Source organism: Anomaloglossus baeobatrachus, chromosome 1, assembly GCF_048569485.1.
Source record: "Anomaloglossus baeobatrachus isolate aAnoBae1 chromosome 1, aAnoBae1.hap1, whole genome shotgun sequence".
NCBI classification, from domain to species: Eukaryota; Metazoa; Chordata; class Amphibia; order Anura; family Aromobatidae; genus Anomaloglossus; species Anomaloglossus baeobatrachus.
This window is the reverse complement of record NC_134353.1, coordinates 337354383-337376858: the sequence shown is the minus strand read 5'-3', so window position 1 is coordinate 337376858 and position 22476 is coordinate 337354383. Positions and strand designations below refer to the sequence as shown.

The 22476-nt window shown below is 43.1% G+C and overlaps 2 protein-coding genes across 3 annotated transcripts in view; one reads left to right on the top strand and one right to left on the bottom strand.

The window, feature by feature from the left end:
- The first annotated feature begins 5895 nt into the window (after nucleotides 1-5895).
- The window catches only part of IDUA (alpha-L-iduronidase), a 135970-nt gene continuing 119389 nt past the window's right edge, over nucleotides 5896-22476 (top strand). For both annotated transcript variants that reach the window (XM_075352230.1, XM_075352223.1), the window contains exons 1-2: nucleotides 5896-6123; nucleotides 12431-12571. In XM_075352230.1, coding sequence (XP_075208345.1) covers nucleotides 5993-6123; nucleotides 12431-12571 — 272 coding nt within the window. In that variant the 5' untranslated portion in view covers nucleotides 5896-5992. The remainder of the gene's footprint in view (nucleotides 6124-12430; nucleotides 12572-22476) is intronic.
- The window catches only part of SLC26A1 (solute carrier family 26 member 1), a 48315-nt gene continuing 41109 nt past the window's right edge, over nucleotides 15271-22476 (bottom strand). The window contains exon 3 of the mRNA XM_075352212.1: nucleotides 15271-17438. Within this exon, the coding sequence (XP_075208327.1) occupies nucleotides 15915-17438 (1524 nt within the window). The 3' untranslated portion in view covers nucleotides 15271-15914. The remainder of the gene's footprint in view (nucleotides 17439-22476) is intronic.

Here is a 22476-nt window from a genome sequence, read left to right as displayed (position 1 = left end):
TTATCTACATATATTTCATGATCATTCCACACCTATAATGCTCAGGTAACGTAATATACACCTGGTTATATGGGATATGCGTTCATTCTATTATTATCTACAGATATTTCATGTTCATTCTATGTCTAACTTGCCCAAGAAACCTATTATACATCTACATAATATATACCTAATAAGTTATCTTCATTCTTTTTATTTTTCCCTTTTCATCATTCTTTTTAGTATATCCCGTTTTTGTATCAAGTTAAAATTCCGCATCTCACCGGATCCTTTACATTGCGGTGCAATCTGCAATGCTTTTCAATGAGCGCCGCATCTGATTGTCAGGATTCGGTTTCCAGTACTGAGTATGCCCAGAAAGTAGGAAAATAACCTTACCTTGAAGTATATATACCCAGGATCATCCCCATTGTCTCAGCAGAACACCCCAGAGCTTTGACCAAATGTAAGTATTCTCATACTGTGCTTTTATAAATGTCCTGCTTAATTTTTTTTGTTCTAATGTACTTTCTTTATACATTCATAGCTGCTGACCCCCAGCCCAGGAGCCAGTCAATGCCCCAGTTTTGCCTCCCAAATCTTCAAATCCCTATCTACATATTGATTGAAGTCCATAGAGCCTGACATTCTCGCAGCGTATTAGCAACAAATGGGGTCCAGAGAACAGTCAAACAGTCAACCCCCACAAAGGGTGTAAAAAAAACGGATCCGTCAAAATTTTACCAAAAAACAGCAGTCAAATGCATGCAACCGCAAGTGAACGGTCCGTTTTTATGCCGCATCCGGTAGACAGTAGACGGATCCGGTAAAATAACGGCCCAGTGACTTGCGGTTGCATGCGGTGCACTATGAATACAACGGATCCAGCAAGATGCGTTTTGCGTTTTTTTGCCGAGCGGCAAAAAAACGCTAATGTGAAACCAGCCTAAAATCAATAGGGAACTTGACACCTCCGTGTTTTCACCGTGTTTCCGTGTGATCCTCGCAAGGACATGTCCATATTTTACCGGCAGCACAGATAAAACACATGCAGCACATGGATGAAATCCGTGTGACATCGGAAAAAAAAACGCATTACACTGAAGTTAAGGGTTTCTTTAAAGTCTAAAAGATGTGCAAAGATAGATAAATGCTAGATAGATGGATAGATAGTAGATACCTGGCTACATACTTTGTACAGCTATTTAGCCAAAAAAATAAATGAAAAAAATAATGTGGAGTCCCCCTTATTTTTGATAACCAATGCAGGTAAAGCAGAAAACTGGGGGCTGCAACCGTCAGCTGTCCTCTTTACCTTGGCTAGTTATCATAAATAAGGGGACCTCACGCTGTTTATTAAAATTATTTATTTAAATATTTTTTTAAAAAAAAAGTGGATAGGAAGAAACATTGCGGGCACAGAGATCTGCTTATCCTGAGGCTCCTGGTTCATGACTAGATGTGCAGCACTCCTTTGTTTGTGCAGGTTCAGAGATCTGCTCATCCTGAGACTCCTAGTTCATGACTAAATGTGCAGCACTCTGCTGTGTGTGGGCTCAGAGATCTGCTCATCCTGGTTCATGAATAGATGTGCAGCACTTTAACAGTGACAGTTGTGGCAGGAGGGTGCGGGCTGCACTCCCCGTCCGGCATTGTCAGTGTTAAAGGGCTGACGGGGCACGAGACCAAAGTGATTCAGGTCATCAGAGGTCATACCATGGGAACCCCGGTATGACCTCTGGTGAACTGAGTGACATTACTGCTGCCAGCCGGGTCCTTCTTGTTAGTGTTTCCCGGATCCTGGAGCGATTGGACATGTTTTTGGTCTCTCCAGGCTCAAATGTTGCAGAGCCAGGAGCGTCGTGGGACCTTATGTGCATTATGTCAGACCTGCAGAGGTATTTTTTGGGATTAATAAAGTGGTGAAAGAGGGTGTTTTTTTGCATTTTATTCCAAATAAAGGATTTTTTCTGTGTATTTTCTTTTACTTATAGGATTAGTGATGGTGGGGTCTCATAGACCCCTTTCCATCACTAATTTTGTGTTTGATGACAATTGTGCACTGTTATTAACTCCTCATTACTCCGATTGCCACTGCATCAGGGCAATCGGGAAGAGCCGGGTAAAGCGGATGCGACAATCTCAGGCAGCTACAGGTTGCTATTTTTAGGCTGAGAGGCCTAATAACCATAGGCCTCCCCAGTCTGAGGATACCAGCCCCAGCTGTCTGGCTTTATCATGGCTGGGTATCAAAAATTGCTGTTTTTTAAAATTATTTATTTAAATTGTAAAAAAAAAATAAAAAAGACGCATGCGGTTCCTCTTATTTTGATACACGGCTTAGATAAGCGCAGGGCTGGGGACTGCACCCTTTAGTCATATGCTTTATCTGTGCCGGGTATCATAATATTGGGGGGACCCTACGCCAATTGTTTTATTTATTTATTTTTATACCAGCGTCTGCTGTGATTGTTTGCAGGCAGACGTGGTCACACGGGCTGGGGGATCAGCTGACTGCAACCAATCATAGATGCCAGAATGGCCGGTGGTCAGGGAAAGCAATGTATATGGATGAGCATTGATGAACGGCCCAGGAAGTGAAGGAGAGGCCGCGAGCGCAGTTCACAGCTGCGACAGAGCCTCGGTAATTTTTTTAAATTTCTCGAGTGCCGGATCCAGATGAAAATCCCAGATCCGCCACCCGGGTATCTTTGAAACCACGCGGATCCAGACTTTTAAAATCCGAGTCTGCTCTTCACTAATAAAGAGAGAAAAACGTAAAAAAAAATGTGTCTTAAAAAATATCCCCCAATTCTAGCCTCGATTCACCATTTAAAAAAAAAAAAAAAAAAAAAAAGCCATGACGTTCCAACGAAAAGTGAACCTAAAACACATAAAAAGAGAAAATTAAACAAATAAAGACAAAACACTGTCCCTTGTATACCAATTTGTTCCCAAAAGAACTCCCACGCAGCTCCAACGTAGTCCACATGGCGGTCCCATAACATTCCCCGACTCAGCTGCCCAGTGTATGGAGAACAAACCCCATAGGCTGGAACAGCAGCTACTGACAGGTCTCACTCTGCGCTCCGCTGGAATGAGTGGAGACGTCACAAGGTTGCCACAGGTCACTGCCTTCGGCTCTCACGTTACCTTCTATGTCACCCAGCCGCTGTGAACTGCGGTAACCTTATGACGACATCGCTCGGCACAATTGTGAGTCATGAAATGTCGTGAGACCTCAGTGTGGACTATGTTGGAGATGTACAGGAGTTCTTTTGGGAATAAGTTGGTGAATGAGGGACTGTTTCCTGTCTTTATTTCTTTAATTCTCTCTTTTTATGTCTTTCAGGTTCACATTTGTGGGCTACATCAGATTTATTGGATTATGTTGGATCTCCATGTTTTTTTTAAATTGGTGAACAAGAACTAGAGTAGGGGTAGTAGTTTTTTTACATAATTTTTTTTTTTTTGTGTTTTTTTTTTCTTTGCATCTACTGGGATAATTATGGGGGTGTCTAATAGATACCTCTCCATTACTAACTGTGTTTGATGACTGCTTTTATTACACAGCTAACATCAACCCCCATAAACCATTACCCTGATTGCCCACGCACTAGGGCAATGGGGAAGAGACAGGCATAGCACCAGAATTGGCGTATCTTTTACTACTACTACTTTTGGCAGCTATGGGCTGATAATTTTAGGCTGGGAAGGGACCAATAACCATGGACCTTTTCACCCTGATAATACCAACCCTCAGCTGTTTTCTGAACCTTGACTGGTTAAAATAGGGGGTAAAATTAAAATAAACAAGACTTCAGCTAAGGCCTCCTTCACATGCGTGAAAAAAATGTGTTGCATTGTCCGTTTCAGACATCAATATAGCCATCCATGTGTGCCGTCTGTGTGATCGGTACTGGAAAAATATCATGATACTGAAATTAATGTTTTTTTATGTGTAAAAGATATGCAAAGCTAGAAAAATTATAGATCGATAAATACTAGATAGACAGACAGATGTCAAACACCTATATAATGTCCCACCCCTCTAAATATTCTAAGCTGGCACCCTTTAGTGTCTTTCATGTGGCACTAAAGGGTATTTAGCCTTGTACTTAGCTACAAAATAAATAAATTAAAAAAAGACATGGGTTCCCCCTTTTTTTGGTAGCCAACTAAGGTAAAGCAGACAGCTGCAGCCTTCAGAATGCAGCTTCACCTTGTCTGGTAATCCAAAGTAGAGGACACCCCATACTTTTTTTTAAACTTATTTTTAATTAATTAATTAATTAAATAAAAACATTGTGGGGTCCCCCTCAAATTGGATCAACAGCCAAGGTGAAGCAACTGGGGTCTCATATTCTCAGAGTGGGAAGGAACATGGTTATTTTGCTCTCCCAGCCTAAAAATAGGCAGCAGCTGCCTCAGAAGTGGTGCATTCATTAGATGCGCCAATCCTGGCACTTCACCTCGGGTCTTCCTGTTACCCTGGTGAGGTGGCAAACAGGGAAATGTATGGGATTTATGCCAGCTGTGAATTGACAGCTGGCATCAAGCACTGTTATTAGTAATGGGTGGGAGTCTAGCAGACACCCTTATTACTAATCCAGTAGTTGTAAATGGTAAAAAAATAAATTTTATTTAATATAAACTCCCCCAACACCAGCCTTCATTCACTAATTTATGATAAAAAATAAAATGTTCCTGTGCAAAAGCAAAAGGTGGCTCTACAAAGTTTTAACTTAAAGGGGCCGAAAAATATTGCACGCCCCAATTTTCAGGTTATTTTTTATAAAAGTGTAAAATAAGCAATACATTTCGTTCACCTTCACAATTGTGTCCCACTTGTTGTTGATTCTTCACCATAACATTAACATTTTTATCTTTATAAAGGTAGGTGAGAGGTATCGGGCACAGTTGCTCCACGTGTAAAAAAACGCCACAATCCTTGTAGGAAGACCGAAGACCTGGGTGCGGGTCCCGAAGATGAAGACCATGCAAGATCCCAAGGAAGACAAGAAGGGTCGCACTCCAAGGCTATGAATAGAGGAAGGCTTTAATCCATAATCAAGTCAGGGATACAAGTGGTGGGGGAGGGTGAGGACGTACAACGCCAGACGACGGCAGGCCGTGTCGCAAACAAATTGCTTCTACGGGACCGATGACCTCTATTCAGAGCCTTGGAGTGCGACCCTTCTTGCCTTCCTTTGGATTTTTATCTTTATGTTTGAAGCCTGAAATGTGGGAAAAGTTTGAAAAAAATCAAGGGGGCTGAATACTTTCGCAAGGCACTGTATGTAAAATTATCTCAGCACAGGGACTTTTTTTTTTTTTTTTTAAACACATCCAATTGTGAAACCTATTATTATTCCAAGATCTATTGAATAAAATTAACTTTGTGGGAAACCCCTTTAAAAATTAAAGACCAGTGGCAGAATTGTAAATTTTTTTTCCAATTCACTCCTCTTAGAATTTTTTTCCCCGCTTTTCAGTACATTCATTATAGGGTAAAATGAAATATGTAAATGAAAAATACAATTTGTCCCTGAAAGAACAAACACTTTTACATCTACTGGATGAAAAAAAAAAAAAGTTATAGCTCTTGAAAGAAGGGAAAGAAAAATGAAAATGTATAAATTAAAAAATGTCTGCTTCCTTAAAGGGTTAAATAAAAGGTTTCATGAGATTTTAGTGTGATGACTGGTTACATTGTATCTTCTCAGAATACTACGATTCTATGTCACGAGGGTGTAAAGTTGTCATTGGGAAGTTTCTGCATTTCCTAGGCTGGCTGCTAACTTGGAGCAAACCATTGGTGAGGATAGGGTAAGCGTGCTCCGATTCTGCCCTGTCATTGGCTGCATTCCCCAGACCGCACTCCCTCCCCCCCGTGAATCACGTAGGAAGCAGTGTTGTTTGCAGCCACAGCACTTCAGCATGGGGAGTTGTTATTACTAGATTTGCTTGCTAATTTCAGAATGGTGTAGTAGATTATCTTCGGTCACAGGCCATGGCTGTATTGCAGTTTATTCTCGCCGTTGGCGTAGTGCCCATCATAGTGGCTGCGAGTTACATCGTCACTGTAGACCCAACTAAGTCTAGAAAGGAAATCAGACATTTCTGGAAAAGCACAGGATTTTGGTAAGTGCTAATGTACCGGTCTGTCCCTTTGTTATAATAAATGCTTAAAGATAAAACACATTCTTTCTAAAATTAAAACCTCTAATAAAACTCTGCTTTGTCTTTTTTTGCTTTGTTAGGAATGCGTTATTCGCTCCTAGGAAAGCTGGGTGACTATCCTCTGAATATGCCAAAATGGCTTTAGTTATGTAGATATGACTGCTTCTTAGGGCTGCTTCTCACTTGCGAGTTTCTCGCAGTAGAGCAATGCGAGAAAATCTCGCATTGAAATCGGACACATGTTAGTCAATGATTCAGCTCTCATCTGCGATTTTTTTCTCAGTCCAAATCGGACTGAGAAAAAAATCGCAGCATGCTGCTTTTTTGCGAGTTTCTCGCACCATTTGTCCCAATGATTTCCTATGGAAGGGGATTAAAAGTAGCATCACACACGCGCACCAGCGTTCACATTTGCGAGTGTGGCAGTAACTTCGCTCATTAGATGAATGTGACAGCACATTCCCATAGGTTAATTAAATGACACATGTGTAATAGCTTTTATCTAATTAAGATGTTGCATGAAACTAGCATCGCAATCGCAACACACACGCGAGCAAAAAGCATCGCACTTGCGTTGCACTCGCACCTAATGTGAACTAAAATCAGCCGAGTTTTTTTCAGCCCAGTCGGACCGATTTTACTCGCATAGATGTGTTTCCACCCTTAGGCTAAGTACACCCCACCTTTTAACCCCTTCGCCATCCAGCAATTTTCCATTTTTCGTTTTTCCTCTCTTTCTTCCTACAGCCATAACTTCTTATTTTTCCATCAATATTGCCATATGAGGGCTGTATTTCGCAGAACGAGTTGTACTTTTGAATGACGCCATTCATTCTGCATCATATTGTACTGGAAAGTGGGACAAAAAAATTCCAAGTGCCGTGAAATTGCAAAATAAGTTAAATTTCACTGTTATTTTGTTATATATTTTTTTTTATTCACCATGTTCACTAACCTGGTAATATGATTCCTTAGGTCAGTATGAGTACATAATGCCAAATATGTATAGGGGTTTTTTTATGTAGTATAAAAAAAATTCTGAAATTTGTCAAAAAAGCGCCACTTTTGTCACCATTTTCCACTTGTGCCAGTTAGAGGAACACGTCAGCTGATCAGATCAGCCAACATGTGCAGGGAATGATGCAGGCTCGCTATGTGAGCTCGCATCAATGTTAGACTGCTTTCACACATCCGGTTTTTGCTGAGAGGCACAATACGGCGCTTTACAGAAAAAACGCAACCCTTTTTTTTGCCGCCGGTTGCGTTTTTTTTTTGCATAGACTTGCATTAGCGCCGGATTGTGCCGCATGGCCTTGCGTTGCGTCCGGTTTTTGCCGGATGCGGCATATTTAGCCCATGCCCCGGCCGGATGGAACGTTGCCTGGCACATTTTTTGTGTGGCAAAAAAACGCATCACGCCGGATCCGGCACGATGCGACGCAATTTACGGTGCAAGCCTATGGACGCCGGATGTGTTTTTTTTGCACTGCGCATGCTCAGTATCAAGCCGCATCCGTCAAAAAACGCACGGGCCACATGGAAAAACGTATGCAACAGATCCGTTTTTTTCACCGCATCCGTTGCATAGGTTTTTGAGCAGCACTGCAAAAACCGGATGTGTGAAAGCAGCCTTAGAATGACACCATTCCTTCTGCAACATATTGTACTGGAAAATGGGAAAAAAAAATCCAAGTGCAGTGAAATTGTTATATTGTTAATTTTTTTTATTATTCACCATGTTCACTAACTTGGTAATATGATTCCTTAGGTCAGTACGAGTACGTAGATACCAAATATGTATAGGGTTTTTTTATGTGGTGTAAAAAAAAATTCTGAAATTTGACAAAAAAAAAATGCCACTTTTGTCACCATTTTCCACCCGTGCCAGTTAGAGGAACCCGTCGGCTGATCAGATTAGCCAACATGTGCAGGGAAAGATGCAGGCTCATTGTGTGAGCTTGCATCAATTTCAGATAGCTGACATAGGATGTACTGGTTGGTCCTATGTTGGTAAGGCTGCTTTCACACTGCGTTCCTCTACCTGTTCAGTGGTCAATCTGAGCCCCCCACAAAACAGAATTCGTACGTATACGCCGACAGGGCAATTGACTATAATGGTGCAGACGGATTCATCGTGTACCCTATCGTGCACCATTTTCGGGTGTATACATTTACTGGAGGCAGACACCCAGACTCCGTCTACTATGTCTGGGTGTCTGTCTCCAATAGGCATATACTCTCGAAAATGGTGCATGACAGAGCACACGGTGACTCCGTCTGTACCATTATAATGTTTGGTGGGGAGATTGGACAGAAGCCACAACAGCACCACTGAATGGGGAGAGGAACGCACCCTAAGGACTTAAAAGGAATCTGTCACCAGGTTTTTGCTACCCAATCTGATAGCAGCATAATATAGAGACAGAGATCCTAATTCCAGCAATGTGTCACTTACTGGACTGCTTGCTATAGATTTGATAAGATCACAGTTTTATCTGTTGCCAATCTACCAGTTCTCTGTATGCTGAGCTCTAGTAATGAGCGAGTGCTCGCCAAAGCTCGTTACTCAACTGAGCATCTGAGATTGCAAAATGCTCGAGTTTCCAATTACTTCAGTTATACTCTGTACTCGAGCCATGTCTGAGCAACCCGATGCTCATCACTTACTGAGCTCTTTATACCCCTGTCTACACCACTGATTGGCAGCTTTCTGTGTACACTGTGCATAGGCAGAAAGCTGACAATCAGTTGTGGGGCAAGGTTATACAAAGCTCATACATATGGACAACTACATGGCAGCAGAATTGTTCTTTAGTGATAATATCCTGCTGATAAAGCAGTGATTTTTATCAAAACTATAGCAAACATCCCAGCAAGTGACACATTACTGGAATCAGGGTCTCTGTCCCTACATTATTCTGCTCTTAGATTTTGTGACAGATACCCTTTAACATGTACGCTGAAAGCTTTCTTGGCTTTTACAATGTTAGCTGGGTAACACATTCTATGGTACATGAAATACTAGCAGAATTTTGTTTGGAAATACAAAATAAATGGGGTTGTCCAGGACTTTGATATTGATGGCTTATACTTACAGTAGTTTGTCATTATGCACCCACACTTATCAGCAGTTAGCTGGTCTCACGGCACCAGTAGCTACCAGTGCAGGAAGCTGGACAAGCACACCTAGTGGCCAATATCAAGGACTGCAGCTCAGTTATTTACTTCACTGGGCGCTGAGCTCCAATACTTACATATCTGCTTCCTGTTCTGAAATGGAGAGTAGAGAACAATCTCTAGACCACTTCTTGTTGTATCCTGGGGACTGATCAATTGGCAAAGCTGGTGAAGCGATTATCCATCTTTATGATCCTTCATTAATGGCTTTAGTGCTGGAAACAGTGATGTAGCAGAGCAGCGTAAACAGTGATGTAGCAGAGCAGCGTAAACAGTGATGTAGCAGAGCCGTGGAAACAGTGATGTATCAGAGCAGCGGAAAGAGTGATGAGCGGAAAGAGTGATGTAGTCACTCGCCCCAGGGCTATGGGGTACTCGGTCCCGGGCAGTATATTAACTGGGACAGTTCACTGGGTGGCCGTTGCCCGGTTCCGTGACCCTGGGGGTCGCTTGAAAGGGGTTATGTACAAGGGAATAATAATAGAGTTTTTATCGTGACGCCACTTGCGGGTTGCGGCTAGGTAGATGGAGCCGCCACTGCACAGTCTCTCACCGCTGGGGCTGATGTTAATGGCAGCCTGGATGTTGGGCCCTCCGCAAGTAGGGCCAGGTCCCAGGGGATAGGTGATGGAGTTAGACGTGGAAAGAAGGTGGGCCACACAAGGGGTTGCAGTGTAACTGCTTTCTTTACTCACAGCGTTGTTATTGCTGGTCACCCAAGGAAGGCTGGTTCTCACCGCTGGTCCACTTAGTCCCAGTGCCAGTTTGGTGACCTGGTGGCTTTCTTCTCCTGCATATGTCTCTGGTTGGTGGGTCCCCGTGACTTGGAGCATCTATGGGTCCCCTCCTAGTAGTCTGTCAGTCTTTAGTCCGTACAGCGGGCAGTTTGAACCCTGTAGGGTGGTCGGTGTTCTGTTCCGGTCCCTGGTTCTCCCGTCACTGCTGGTGCCCCTGGACTTTACGGTCAGTGAGGTCTTGGATGGTCCCCTCACTGTGAAGATTTGATCAAGTTTGCCTGGAGCGTTTTTCCTGACCTAGGGCTCTGTACCCCGTCGGTGCTATGGTCCTGAGAGTCCTCCGCCGTACTCCTTCGGCAACCACACACTTGCGCCTGTCAGGTCACTGTTACACACTCCTGTCAGTGTGGTTACGTCCGTCTCCTCTCAGTTCCACTTACTAACTGTCTGATTCCTCCTTCCTGATTGTCGTCTAGGGGACTGGATCGGCTCCACCCCTAGGTGGGCATCCATTGGGTCCAACTCCAGTCTGTCATCAGTCCTTGGGGAAGGGAAAAATAGGGATTATATATGTGTTTTGCTGTTACCGGCACTGGTCTTCTGGGTCCCTGGGGGTAGGCCCTGCATCTTTGACAGGATAAAAAACACAAAAAAACTGAGCTGTAACAAATGTTCAATAAACATGCAACATTACAAGCATGTGAATTGCAGCCTCAAGACTAGAAAAAAACCCTTTTTTGCAAAAATGTATATACTAAGTACCCTGTTATTAAGCACTTGCAATTTATTTATTTATAGTCAGGGTATTTTTCCTACAATTTTTCTCCTGGGTTTTTTTCTAGTCTTGAGGCTGCAATTCACATGCTTGTAATGTTGCATGTTTATTGAACATTTGTTACAGCTCAGTTTTTTTGTGTTTTTTGTCTGTTATCTTGCTTTAATGCAAGTTGGGGGTGCAGCCCTCCTGATACTGAGGCTGAACAATTACCTGCGTCTCACTTTTTGCTGTGTATTTAATCTGGGACCCAGCTAACCACTTTACCATTCATATTGAAGTTTGGACATGACACAAGTCAGGTACAGAATATGTTTTTAACTTTAGTAGGTTAGGGACTGTCTCAGATGGGTACACCGTGACGAGGTGAGACAGCTTCTTACCTTTTTGCAAAAATGTATATACTAAGTACCCTGTTATTAAGCACTTGCAATTTATTTATTTATAGTCAGGGTATTTTTCCTACAATTTTTCTCCTTGGTTTTTTTCTAGTCTTGAGGCTGCAATTCACATGCTTGTAATGTTGCATGTTTATTGAACATTTGTTACAGCTCAGTTTTTTTGTGTTTTTTGTCTGTTATCTTGCTTTAATGCAAGTTGGGGGTGCAGCCCTCCTGATACTGAGGCTGAACAATTACCTGCGTCTCACTTTTTGCTGTGTATTTAATCTGGGACCCAGCTAACCACTTTACCATTCATATTGAAGTTTGGACATGACACAAGTCAGGTACAGAATATGTTTTTAACTTTAGTAGGTTAGGGACTGTCTCAGATGGGTACACCGTGACAAGGTGAGACAGCTTCTTACCTTTTTGCAAAAATGTATATACTAAGTACCCTGTTATTAAGCACTTGCAATTTATTTATTTATAGTCAGGGTATTTTTCCTACAATCTTTGACAGGATGCAGTACCTTGTAACTCCTGATGGTTTCAGGGGCGCTACAGTAGCAGAGTAGCGGAGCCAGTAATCGAAAGAGAGGTTCGGCCAACCAAGATTAAAGATAACCTGTTGCCAGGTCAAAGTGGACAGTTTTGCTCTCTTTTTTTTTTTTATTCCTTTTTTTTTTTAAATCCATACGGTTCTAGAGATATGATCACTTTTATTTAGCGCTAACATTTAGGATATTCACCAAGGAAGCATGGCCCACAGGACTCTCTGGGGTTGTGTTTTTAGCCTGCTCTGCATAATTACACTTTGAGCTGGGCCCACTAAAAATGATCACTAAATAAAAAGGCCCATATCTCTGGAACCATATGGCGGATTTAAAAAAAAATGAACAAAAAATGGCATACTCTGGAGCAGCAGGAATAAAGTATGATAAAAAAATGACCAGTTTTGACTTGGTGACAGGTACCTCTGACCACAAAGGTATGCTTGCACATTATCCTTTACCAGGTGGTCTTAGTGGTTTAGACACCATAAACCATTTGCTGGCTCCCACTATTCAGAAGAGCCAAAGAGGAACTTTAAAAATACACCCCTTGATAAAAATTGATATAAAAAATCTTTGATGTGGTATGTTAACAACTTGTATATTGCTTTTTTTTATGAAGTATGCATTCATTGTGTTTTTCAGCCCTCCTTTACCACACAACCAGGCGGCATCATATTTTTTGGGTAAAGACCAAAGACTGAACCTGGCGTACATATCGTCTGTTCCTCATGATGGCATTGTGCAAGTCAGAACTCACTGGTTATTGGACCTTATTAAAGTTTCGTAAGTATTTGTGTTCGCACTTTAGCAATTAGACATTGGCTGTCATGATTTAAGGGATTGTCAATGCTGCTTATTATGCAAAATAACAAATTAGTTGTCACTGAAGACTCTACCATAACAATACCACCTTGATTAATCAGACCCTATAACATCTGTTTAACTATGCTGTAAAGGCCGCTATACACGCTGCGACATCGCTAGCATCGGCTAGCGATGTCGCGTGCGATAGCACCCGCCCCCGTCGGTGGCACGATATGTGGTGATCACTGCCATAGCGAACATTATCGCTACAGCAGCGTCACACGCACATACCTCCTCTGCGACGTCGCTGTGACCGGCGAACCGCCTCCTTTCTAAGGGGGAGGTTTGTTCAGCGTCACAGCAACGTCACAGCAGCGTCACTGAACCTCCGCCCAATAGAAAAGGGGGGGAGGAGATGAGCAGCTGGAACATGCCACCCACCTCCTTCCTTCCTCCTTTTCCGGTGGACGCAGGTAAGGAGATGTTTGTCGTTCCAGCGGCGTCACACGTAGCGATGTGTGCTGCTGCAGGAACGACAAACAACATCGTTACCGCAGTAGCAACGATAATTGTGAATAGGGGACATGTCACTTATGAGCGATTTTGCATGTTTTTGCGATGATTCAAAATCGCTCATAGGTGTCACACGCAACGACATCGCTAAAGCGGCCGGATGTGCGTCACCAATTCCGTGACCCCGACGAGATCGCTTTAGCGATCTCGTAGCATGTAAAGCCACTTTAAATGTCTTTTATTACCTTTGCTTACTTAAACCTACTATGCTGCCCTAGTTTAAAGGCAATCCGTCACCTGATTCATGCTTCTCAGACCACGAGCAGCATAAATCAGACCCTGGCTGCACAATTGCAGCCACGGATGTTTTCTCTGAAAAGGCTCCGGCGATATGGTGACTATACTTTAGGCCTGTTTCAGACGTCAGTGATTCTGGTACGTATGTGCTTGTTTTTATACGTACCATGATCACTGACATACGCAGACCCATTGTAATGAATGGGTCTGCTCACACATCAGTGATTTTTCACTGACCGTGTCTCCATGCGGCGTACACTCATGTCCGTGATTGCCGCACGGAGTCATATCCGTTTCTTTCTGGCATCACTGATGTCCCACGAACCACGCAGTGGTGTGATCCGTAAAACACGTACCAGAAAAACATGGACATTGAAAATTATAAACATTTTCAACTCACCTTTCCAGCGACGCTCTGTGCAGCCTGTGCTCTCTCCAGCTTCCTGGCCGGCTCATGAATATTCATGAATGCAGTCAGAGCCGGCCCAGAAGTAGCTGCAGAGAGCAGTGGGCGGAGGCTGCATCACGGGACTCTTCAGCACCATGGAGAGCAGGAACGGGACAGGTAAGCATACGTCCATATGGAATTACGGATCAAGGATTGCACATGGACAACCAACGTCTCCGTGAATCAAAGAACAAGGAGGGACATGTGCGTGTTTTACATGTCAGTGAAGAATGTCTGTGTTTTTCACTGACGTGTGAAACGGGCCTTAAAGATACTTTTCCCAGGGTGTTAGAAGTGATGGGTAAAGACCTGTCAATTACCCATAGCAGTACTAAAAAGAACCAGGAGTGGGGATAACTCAGGACTAGTTTCATTTCCGCCTGTGGTCTGTGGCTGGTTTATTAAAGTATATGAAAAGCTGGAGTGCTTCCATTTGGTACCTCGATCCCCCATATCTTGAGGGCTTTGCTTTGTTTGTAACCATAGATCCACAGCAAGAACGTTTTGACCCCCTCAATTACCCCACATGTCTTAGTATCTCAAATTTCAGAATACAATACAATAAATTGGATTGGGTGATCTTCTTTAGCCAGATGTGGAGCACTTGCCGCCCTTCATTTTTAAAGGGGACCTGTCACCACTTTTTCAGCCTATAAGCTGTGGCCACCAACATCGGGCTCTTATATAAAGCATTCTAACATGCTGTATATAAGAGCCCAGGCCACTGTGTAGAATGTAAAAAACAATTTATAATACCTAACGGTTGTACTGTGGTGGAGTTGGGTCATATAAGCGTCTCCGTTGTCCGGTGCCGGCGCCGCCTCTTTCGGCCATCTTCGTCCTCCTTCTGCAGCTGCGGTGCATGATGCGTCTTACATTATACATACTCACCGGTCATGCGCAGGCGCACTACAATACTTTGATCTGCCCTGCTCAGAGCAGATCAAAGTGCGCCTGTTCAAGACCTCAATGCTGGCGAGTGTGTATGACGTAGGACGTGTCATGCACTCCGGCTACAGAAAAAAGAAGACAAAGATGGCCAAAAGAGGCGGCGCCGGCACCGGACTTCGAAGACACCCATCAGGCCCAACTCCACCGCAGCGCGACTGTTAGGTGAGTATTATAAAGGGATTTTTATGTTCTACACAGCGGCCTGGACTCTTATATACAGCATGTTAGAATGCTGTATATAAGAGCCCACTGGCGGTGGCTGCAGCTTATAGGCCGAAAAAGTGGTGACAGATTCCCTTTAAACCAGGATGGAACATACTGTACTATCTTTAGAATGAATACACTATCAGCTCATCTAGCTCATCTAGCTATGGGCGCTCTCATTGTACCATGTGTCAAAAAAATATCCAGCGTAGATAAAAATATAGAAATATTACATGAACCAGTTTATTTTTTGCAAAATATCCTGATGTTCAGTGCAGTATCATGTCAGTTTTGTAACAATTTAATAGTTCTTAAGGCACGTGAAATAGAGATCAAGGTACTTTTCTTACATTTATTATCTATATTGAAGTGTCACACACTTTCTTATAGGCTATAAACACTGTTGAAATGTTTATCCTTAATTTCTAGTGAATTTGGCCTGTGATAAACCGCATGGAATGATCCTAATTCATGAAAGGAAATCTGTCACCAGGTTTTTGCCACCAAATGTGAGAGCAGCATAATACAGAGACCCTGATTCCAGCGATGTGTCACTTACTGAGATGTTTGCTGTCATCTTGATAAAATCAATCTTTTCTTCAGCAGAAGTAGCAGATATTTGAATGTGGAGCTCTATAACCTCTCCCACACATCTGACAGTTTTCTGCCCATATACAGTGTGCACAGAAAGCTGCCAATCAGTGGTAGGGGCGGGGTTATACAGAGGTCATGAATATGCTTTACTACCTGGCAGCACACCAAGTTATCCTGTAATGATAATATCCAGATGATTAAATAGTGATTTTAACCAAAGTACACTAGCAGCCCAGTGTCACATCACTGTAATCAGGATCTCTACCCCTACATTAAGATGGTGGTAATAACCTGGTAACAGATTTCCTTTAATACCTATACAGTAGAGTCCGTTATGGCCAGTTCCTTCTGTTTTGAATATTGAACAGCATCATGTATGTTATAAAAGAGCATATTCTTGATGTCCTTGTCTTGCTTTCCAAAGTAACTCCCTCTGCGGAGGGCATCTATAACTGATGTATTGCAACAAGCCATTAGAACACTAATTTGTACCGCTTGGTAATCTTTTATTAATCCCTTAAGAGTGTTAATACCGGACGTATCTAGAAATGATATGGTAGAACAATCCAGAATAATAGTTTCCAAGTCATTTCTCTTATCCACAAGCTCTATATGTATATCATTGTTATCGGTGTCTTTCATGTTTTCTCCTTCTTCTTTTTTTGCTTTCTTTTTGAGTTTGTTCTCTAATTTTTTTCGTCTGATTATTTCAAGACTGGGGTTCATTCCAACCTTTTTGTACAGAGACTGCAGAAAATAGTCCTTGTTTGCATAGTGGAGAGGAGATTCGAAACGGAAGATCTTAATTCTGGCGATAGGGAAAAGATTTTCATATCTGTCACTATCCTCATAAAAGACAGTGTCCTGGATGTGACTTAGCATGGCAGTATGGGGTACCTGAGTGCGCACAATGAGGCAAAGCATGGAAAAGACTATTCCCACCAGAAGGCCCATTTCTGTACTGATCAGTGCCGAAGAACACACAGTAACACTCCAGACGACCGCATCGATTTTGTTCAGTCGCCATTGAGCTGGCAAGTCTTTGAATTTCTTGAGCGCCCCTCGTAAGCTCACAATTATTATACAGGCCAAAACACATTTTTGTAAGGAGTAAAATAATGGTGCAAAGAATAGTAGAACCAATAGTACCACAATTGCACTTACAACACTGGAAACTTGTGTCTTGCACCCGGTTGAGGTTTTTACTAGAGTCTTGGCTAAGGCTGCGCTGGTAGCAAAACAATGGAAAAATGATGGAATAATATTGCAGAATCCAATGGCAAACATCTCTTGGTTGGCTTCCACGGTGTATTCATACTTCTTGGCAAACATTTCTGACAAAGAAATAGTGAATGCAAAACTAACAACTGCCAATGGAATAGCATCAAGAGCAATCTTACCAACAAGGCTAAAATCGGGCACTTTCGGTGGCATGAACCCAGTTGGAATAACGCCAGAGACACTTGAGCCGTATTTTTCATTTAGGTTGCAGTAGTGTGATACAAGTGTTGCCACTACAATCACCACCAGTTCTGTCGGAAGAGGGATCTTAATCTTGTCTTTGTAGCGATCTCCAAGTTCTTTGGCAGCGACTAACACAATGATACATATCGCACTTGTCACCACATCACAATAATTTGTAGTGTGAATGTTTTTAAATATATAAAACCAAGTTGTGACCAGCATTCCTATAGATGGGGCGCGAGGAATTTTTACTCCAAGAAGATATTTCACTTGGGCTGTTAAAATTGTCAATGAAGCACCCGTAGCAAATCCATCCAACATTGGCTCCGATAAATATATAGATAGAAATCCCAGGCGGAATATGGCCATAAGAATCTGTGAAGAGATAAGCATAAGTGACTGTAAATCTGGTTACTTTTTCTTTCTTTCCCAGATACCTACTCTATTTAAGATGTTTACTTTATTGTACATAAGTGAATATACTTTGCTACAGTTAAGTCTTATCCTACTCTAAAACCCAGTATATAATATACAGTGGTGTGAAAAAGATTTTACCCCTGTCCTGATTTCTTATTCTTTTGCATGTTTGTCACACTTAAATGTTTGAGATCACCAAACAAATTTAAATATTTGACACAGATAACATGAGTACATACAAAATGCAGTAAATAAATGAAGGTCTTTATTATTAAGGAAAAAAGAAATTCGAACCTACAGGGCCCTATGTGAAAAATGATTCCCCCCCACCTTAAAACATAAATTAACTGCGGTTTATCACATCTTTGGGAAGCTGAGTTCTATTTCCCCAGCCACACCCAGGCCTGATTATTGTTACACCTGTTCTCAATCAAGAAATCACTTAAATAGGACCTGCCTGACAAACTTAAGTAGACCAAAAGATCCTCAAAAGCTGGACATCATGCCACGAGCCAAAGAAATTCAGGAACAAATAAGAAACAAAGTAATTGAGATCTGTCAGTCTGAACAAGATTATAAAGCCATTTCTAAAGCTTTGGGACTCCAGCAAACCACATTGAGAGCCATTATCCAGAAATGGCAAAAATATAGAACAGTGGTGAACCTTCGCAGGAGTGGCCAGCCAATCAAAACTACACTAAAAGTGCAGCGACATTTCATTAAAGAGGTCACAAAAAAACCTGTAACACCATTCAAAGAACTGCAGGCTTCACTTGCCTCAGTTAAAGAGGTGGTTCACTACTCTGCAATAGTGCCCACCTGTCTGTAAAACTGATAGGGAAGTCTTTTTCTAAATACCTTGATCATCCAATTCTTCCTCTGTGTGGCGCTGTCGCGGTCTGCTCATCCCCATAAAGTGACCCCCCCCGGGCTTTGTGGCTCTGGGATCCAGTGATGTCACGTCAACTTCCAGCTGACCTGACATCACCGAGGCGAGCCAGAGTCTTCCTGAGTGTCTGGGATGTGGGCGGAGTTTCACTACTCATCACAGCCCAGCATCGCTCCTGCTTGCTGTGCTCTGCAGTAAAGGAGAGCGTGCGCAAGATGCTGGGCTGTGATGAGCGGTGAAACATCGCCCACGGCCCAGACACACAGAAAGACTGGGGCCGGCTTTGGTGATTTCAGGTCTACAGGAAGTTGACATGACATCACCGGATCCCAGAGGCCATGGAGCCTGGGGGAGTGACTTCATGCTGATGAGCGGACCACGATAGCGCCGCTTACAGGCAAAATTGCCTGAACAAGGCATTTAGAAAAAGCCTTCCGTATCAGTTTTACAGGGATGTGGCCACTACTGCAGAGTAGTAAACCACCCTTTTAAGGTCAGTGTTCATGACTCCACTATAAGAAACAGACTTGGCAAAAATGGCCTGCATGGCAGAGTTGAGTTCCAAGACTAAAACCACTGCTGAGCAAAAAGAAAACAAAGGCTTGTCTCAGTTTTGCCAGAAAATATCTTGATGATTCCCAAGACTTTTGGGAGAATACTCTGTGGACTGATAAGACAAAAGTTGTAGTTTTTGGAAGGTGAGTGTCCCATTACATCTGGTATAGAAGTAACACAGAATTTCAGAAAATGAGCATCATACCAACAGTAAAATATGGTGGTGGTAGTGTGATGATCTGGCGCTGTTTTGCTGCTTCGGAATCTGGAAGACTTGCTGTGGTAAATGGAACCATAAATTCTACTGTCTACAATAACATCCTGAAGGAGACTGTCTGGCCATCAGTTTGTGAACTCAAGCAGTTTGTGAACTCAAGCTGAAGCACACTTGGGTTATGCAGGAGGACAATTATCCAAAACACACCAGCAAGTCCACCTTTGAATGACTTAAGAAAAACAAAATTAAGACTTTGGAGTGGCCTAAAGTCCTTACCTTAATCCGATTGAGATGCTGTGGCATGATCTTAAAAAGGTAGTTCATGCTCGGAAACCCTCCAATGTGCCTGTATTACAACAATTCTGCAAAGACAGGTGGGCCAAATATTCTTCAAGAGCGTTGTAAAAGACTCATTGCCAGTGATTACAAATACTTGATTGCAGTTGTTGCTACTAAGGGTGGCCCAATCATTTCTTAGGCCTCTTTCACACGTCCCTGAAAAACACAAACGTTTTTCACGGACGTGTCAGAGGTGCGTTTTGCCCTCAGTGTGCCGTGTGTATGGCACACGTGTGTTCTCCGTGTGTTATCCGTGATAACACACAGAGAACGGAACTTTCTGCTCACCTGTCCCTGGCGTCGCTGTCCGTGGTGCTGATCTTTGGTCTCCGCTCCCTGCTGCTGCTGCTTTCGGCCGCAGTGAAGTGAACTTTCAATGAGCATAATGAACGGCGGTCAGCAGCAAGTGACAGCAGCAGCAGAGTCTGCAGGGCAGGAGAAGATGAGTAAAGGTTTTTTTTTCTTCTCACAGACACATGGCTTTTCTCTGGTGCGTGTCACACGGAACACATCCATGTGGTCTGTGTGCATTATGTGTGATATGTTTGCGTTCCGTGTGACACCCGTGATGGTGGAGAAAAACGGACATGTCGGCGTGAGAAACACACGGGCACACATAAGTACGGAACGGACACACTTTCCGTTCGAAAATACTTACGTGTCTCCAAAACATTAGGAATACATAGGTCCACGTGTGTACGTGTGTACGTGTCTCCGGTACATGAGAAAACTGCCAAACACGTACCGGAGGCATGTACGTGTGAAAGAGGCCTTAGGTGTAGGGGAAAATCACTTTTCACACAGGACCATATAGGTTTGGATTTCTTTTTCCCTTAATAATAAAAATCTTGATTTATAAACTGCATTTTGTGTTTTTTTTGTGTTTTCTTTGTGCAATATTTTAACTTGTTTAGTGATCTGAAACATTTAAGTGCTACAAACATGCAAAAGAATAAGAAATCAGGAAGCGTGCAAACACTTTTCACACCACTGTATAATTTCGTAGATATCTCAGAAATAATGCTTCTAGGAGCGAGAGCATTAAATTGTATGTTTGTTTTCTGTGAGAATGTACCCAATGTGTCTAGTATTTTCTTAATCAGTTTAAAATCAATCATAGTAAAATATTAAAAAAAAAAATACATAAAGCAACAGATGAAACCAGAAAACAGTAGAGTAGATAATCACAGCAGGTGGTGCACAAGTAAGTTCCTAACCCATCATAGATGAGAGAAAAACGTGGCCCTCAGATATGGCGATAAAGTGGTTGATTTATTAAAAGACCCGAAGGACCAGCACAGATGTTTTGGTCATAAGAGACCTTCAGCAGTGTGCCCTAAGGCGGGCTTTGCACACTACGACATCGCAGGTGCGATGTCGGTGGGGTGAAATCGAAAGTGACGCACATCCAGCGTCGCAGTCAATATCGTAGTGTGCAAATCCTTTTTGATACGATTAATGAGCGCAAAAGCGTCGTTATCGTATCATCGGTGTAGGGTCCAACATTTCCATAATGCCGGTGCAGCGACAGGTAGGATGTTGTTCCTCGTTCCTGCGGCAGCACACATCGCTGTGTATGAAGCCGCAGGAGCGAGGAACATCTCCTTACCTGCCTCCACCGGCAATGCGGAAGGGAGAAGGTGGGCGGGATGTTTACATCCTGCTCATCTCCACCCCTCCGCTTCTATTGGCCGCCTGCTGTGTGACGTCGCTGTGACGCTGCACAACCTGCCCCCTTAGGAAGGAGGCAGGTCGCCGATCAGAGCGACGTCGCAGGGCAGGTGAGTGCATGTGAAGCTGGCGCAGCGATAATGTTCGCTACGCCAGCTATCACAAGATATCGCAGCTGCAACGGGGTCGGGGACTATCGCGCTGAACATCGCAGCATCGGCTTGCGATGTCGCAGCGTGCAAAGTACCCCTTACTGAGGTCCTCAGGATCCCCTGGAGCTGTGGTCAGTGCTATCTGAAATCACATTATGCACCAGCCAAGTTAACACAGCGGTGGATACTGTGATTTCAGATAGAGCTGACCACAGCTCAAGGGGAACCTGAGGACCACAGTAAGGACCTAATGAGGGTCTGATATAACTGAAACGTCTGTGCTGGTCTTTCAGTTCTTTCAATAATCACTATCATTTGCTGTCCTACGTATTCTGCTCAGCTATTCCACATTACTCCAGGTGGCCTATTAGGGAAGGACTATATTTATATTGTGGATAGAATAGCCATTCCAAATTTAAATGCAAACAAGGACACTACAGACACTGGGTGAGAATTGAAGGATCTCATTGGGGTTAACATTGCCTTCCAGCTAAGGTTTTGAACTTGTGTCACTCTTGTTTACATCCTCAGAGTTTTGTGTCAATCCTTTGTGAACTCCAAACCTAATGTCACGATGAGACTGCAGGATAACAAGGGACAGGGGAATCCTATGCTGTCCCTCATTCTAGAGGATCCTAGGCTATCCTTAACCTCAGGGTTACCCCTAATGGTGGAGATGCCTTGCTATTTTCCTGATCAGGTCTAATCTGTTACTCCCCTTGGGAAGGGGCAGGAGTGTGATGGCAAACAGATTAAGACAGAGGGAAACCAAAACTCAGACACACTGCAAACTCACAGCAACAAGCATTAAGATATTAAGGAGAAAAGCAAGGGCAGGAAAATAGCAACAAAAAGATTACAAGTGTTAAGACCACAACCACTCACAGCAATAATTAACAACAACCACCAGTAAGTCTGGATCATAAGACCTCACCATAAAAGTATAGGCAAACTATAGCTGGCATTAATGCGAAATTCCAGGCAGCATAAGTAGGAAGGGCGCGAATGTGAGTGGCTCCCCCACAGCATGTGATCAAAGAGACTAATAAGCAGCCCAGCAGAGATTAACTCTTGCTAGCCTGCCTAAGCCTGTGAGTCGACACCCTTGTCTCCCTGCACTGATCACAGAAGTTAGTAGGCAGAGTGCCAGAATCCGTAGTTTTCACAGATCCT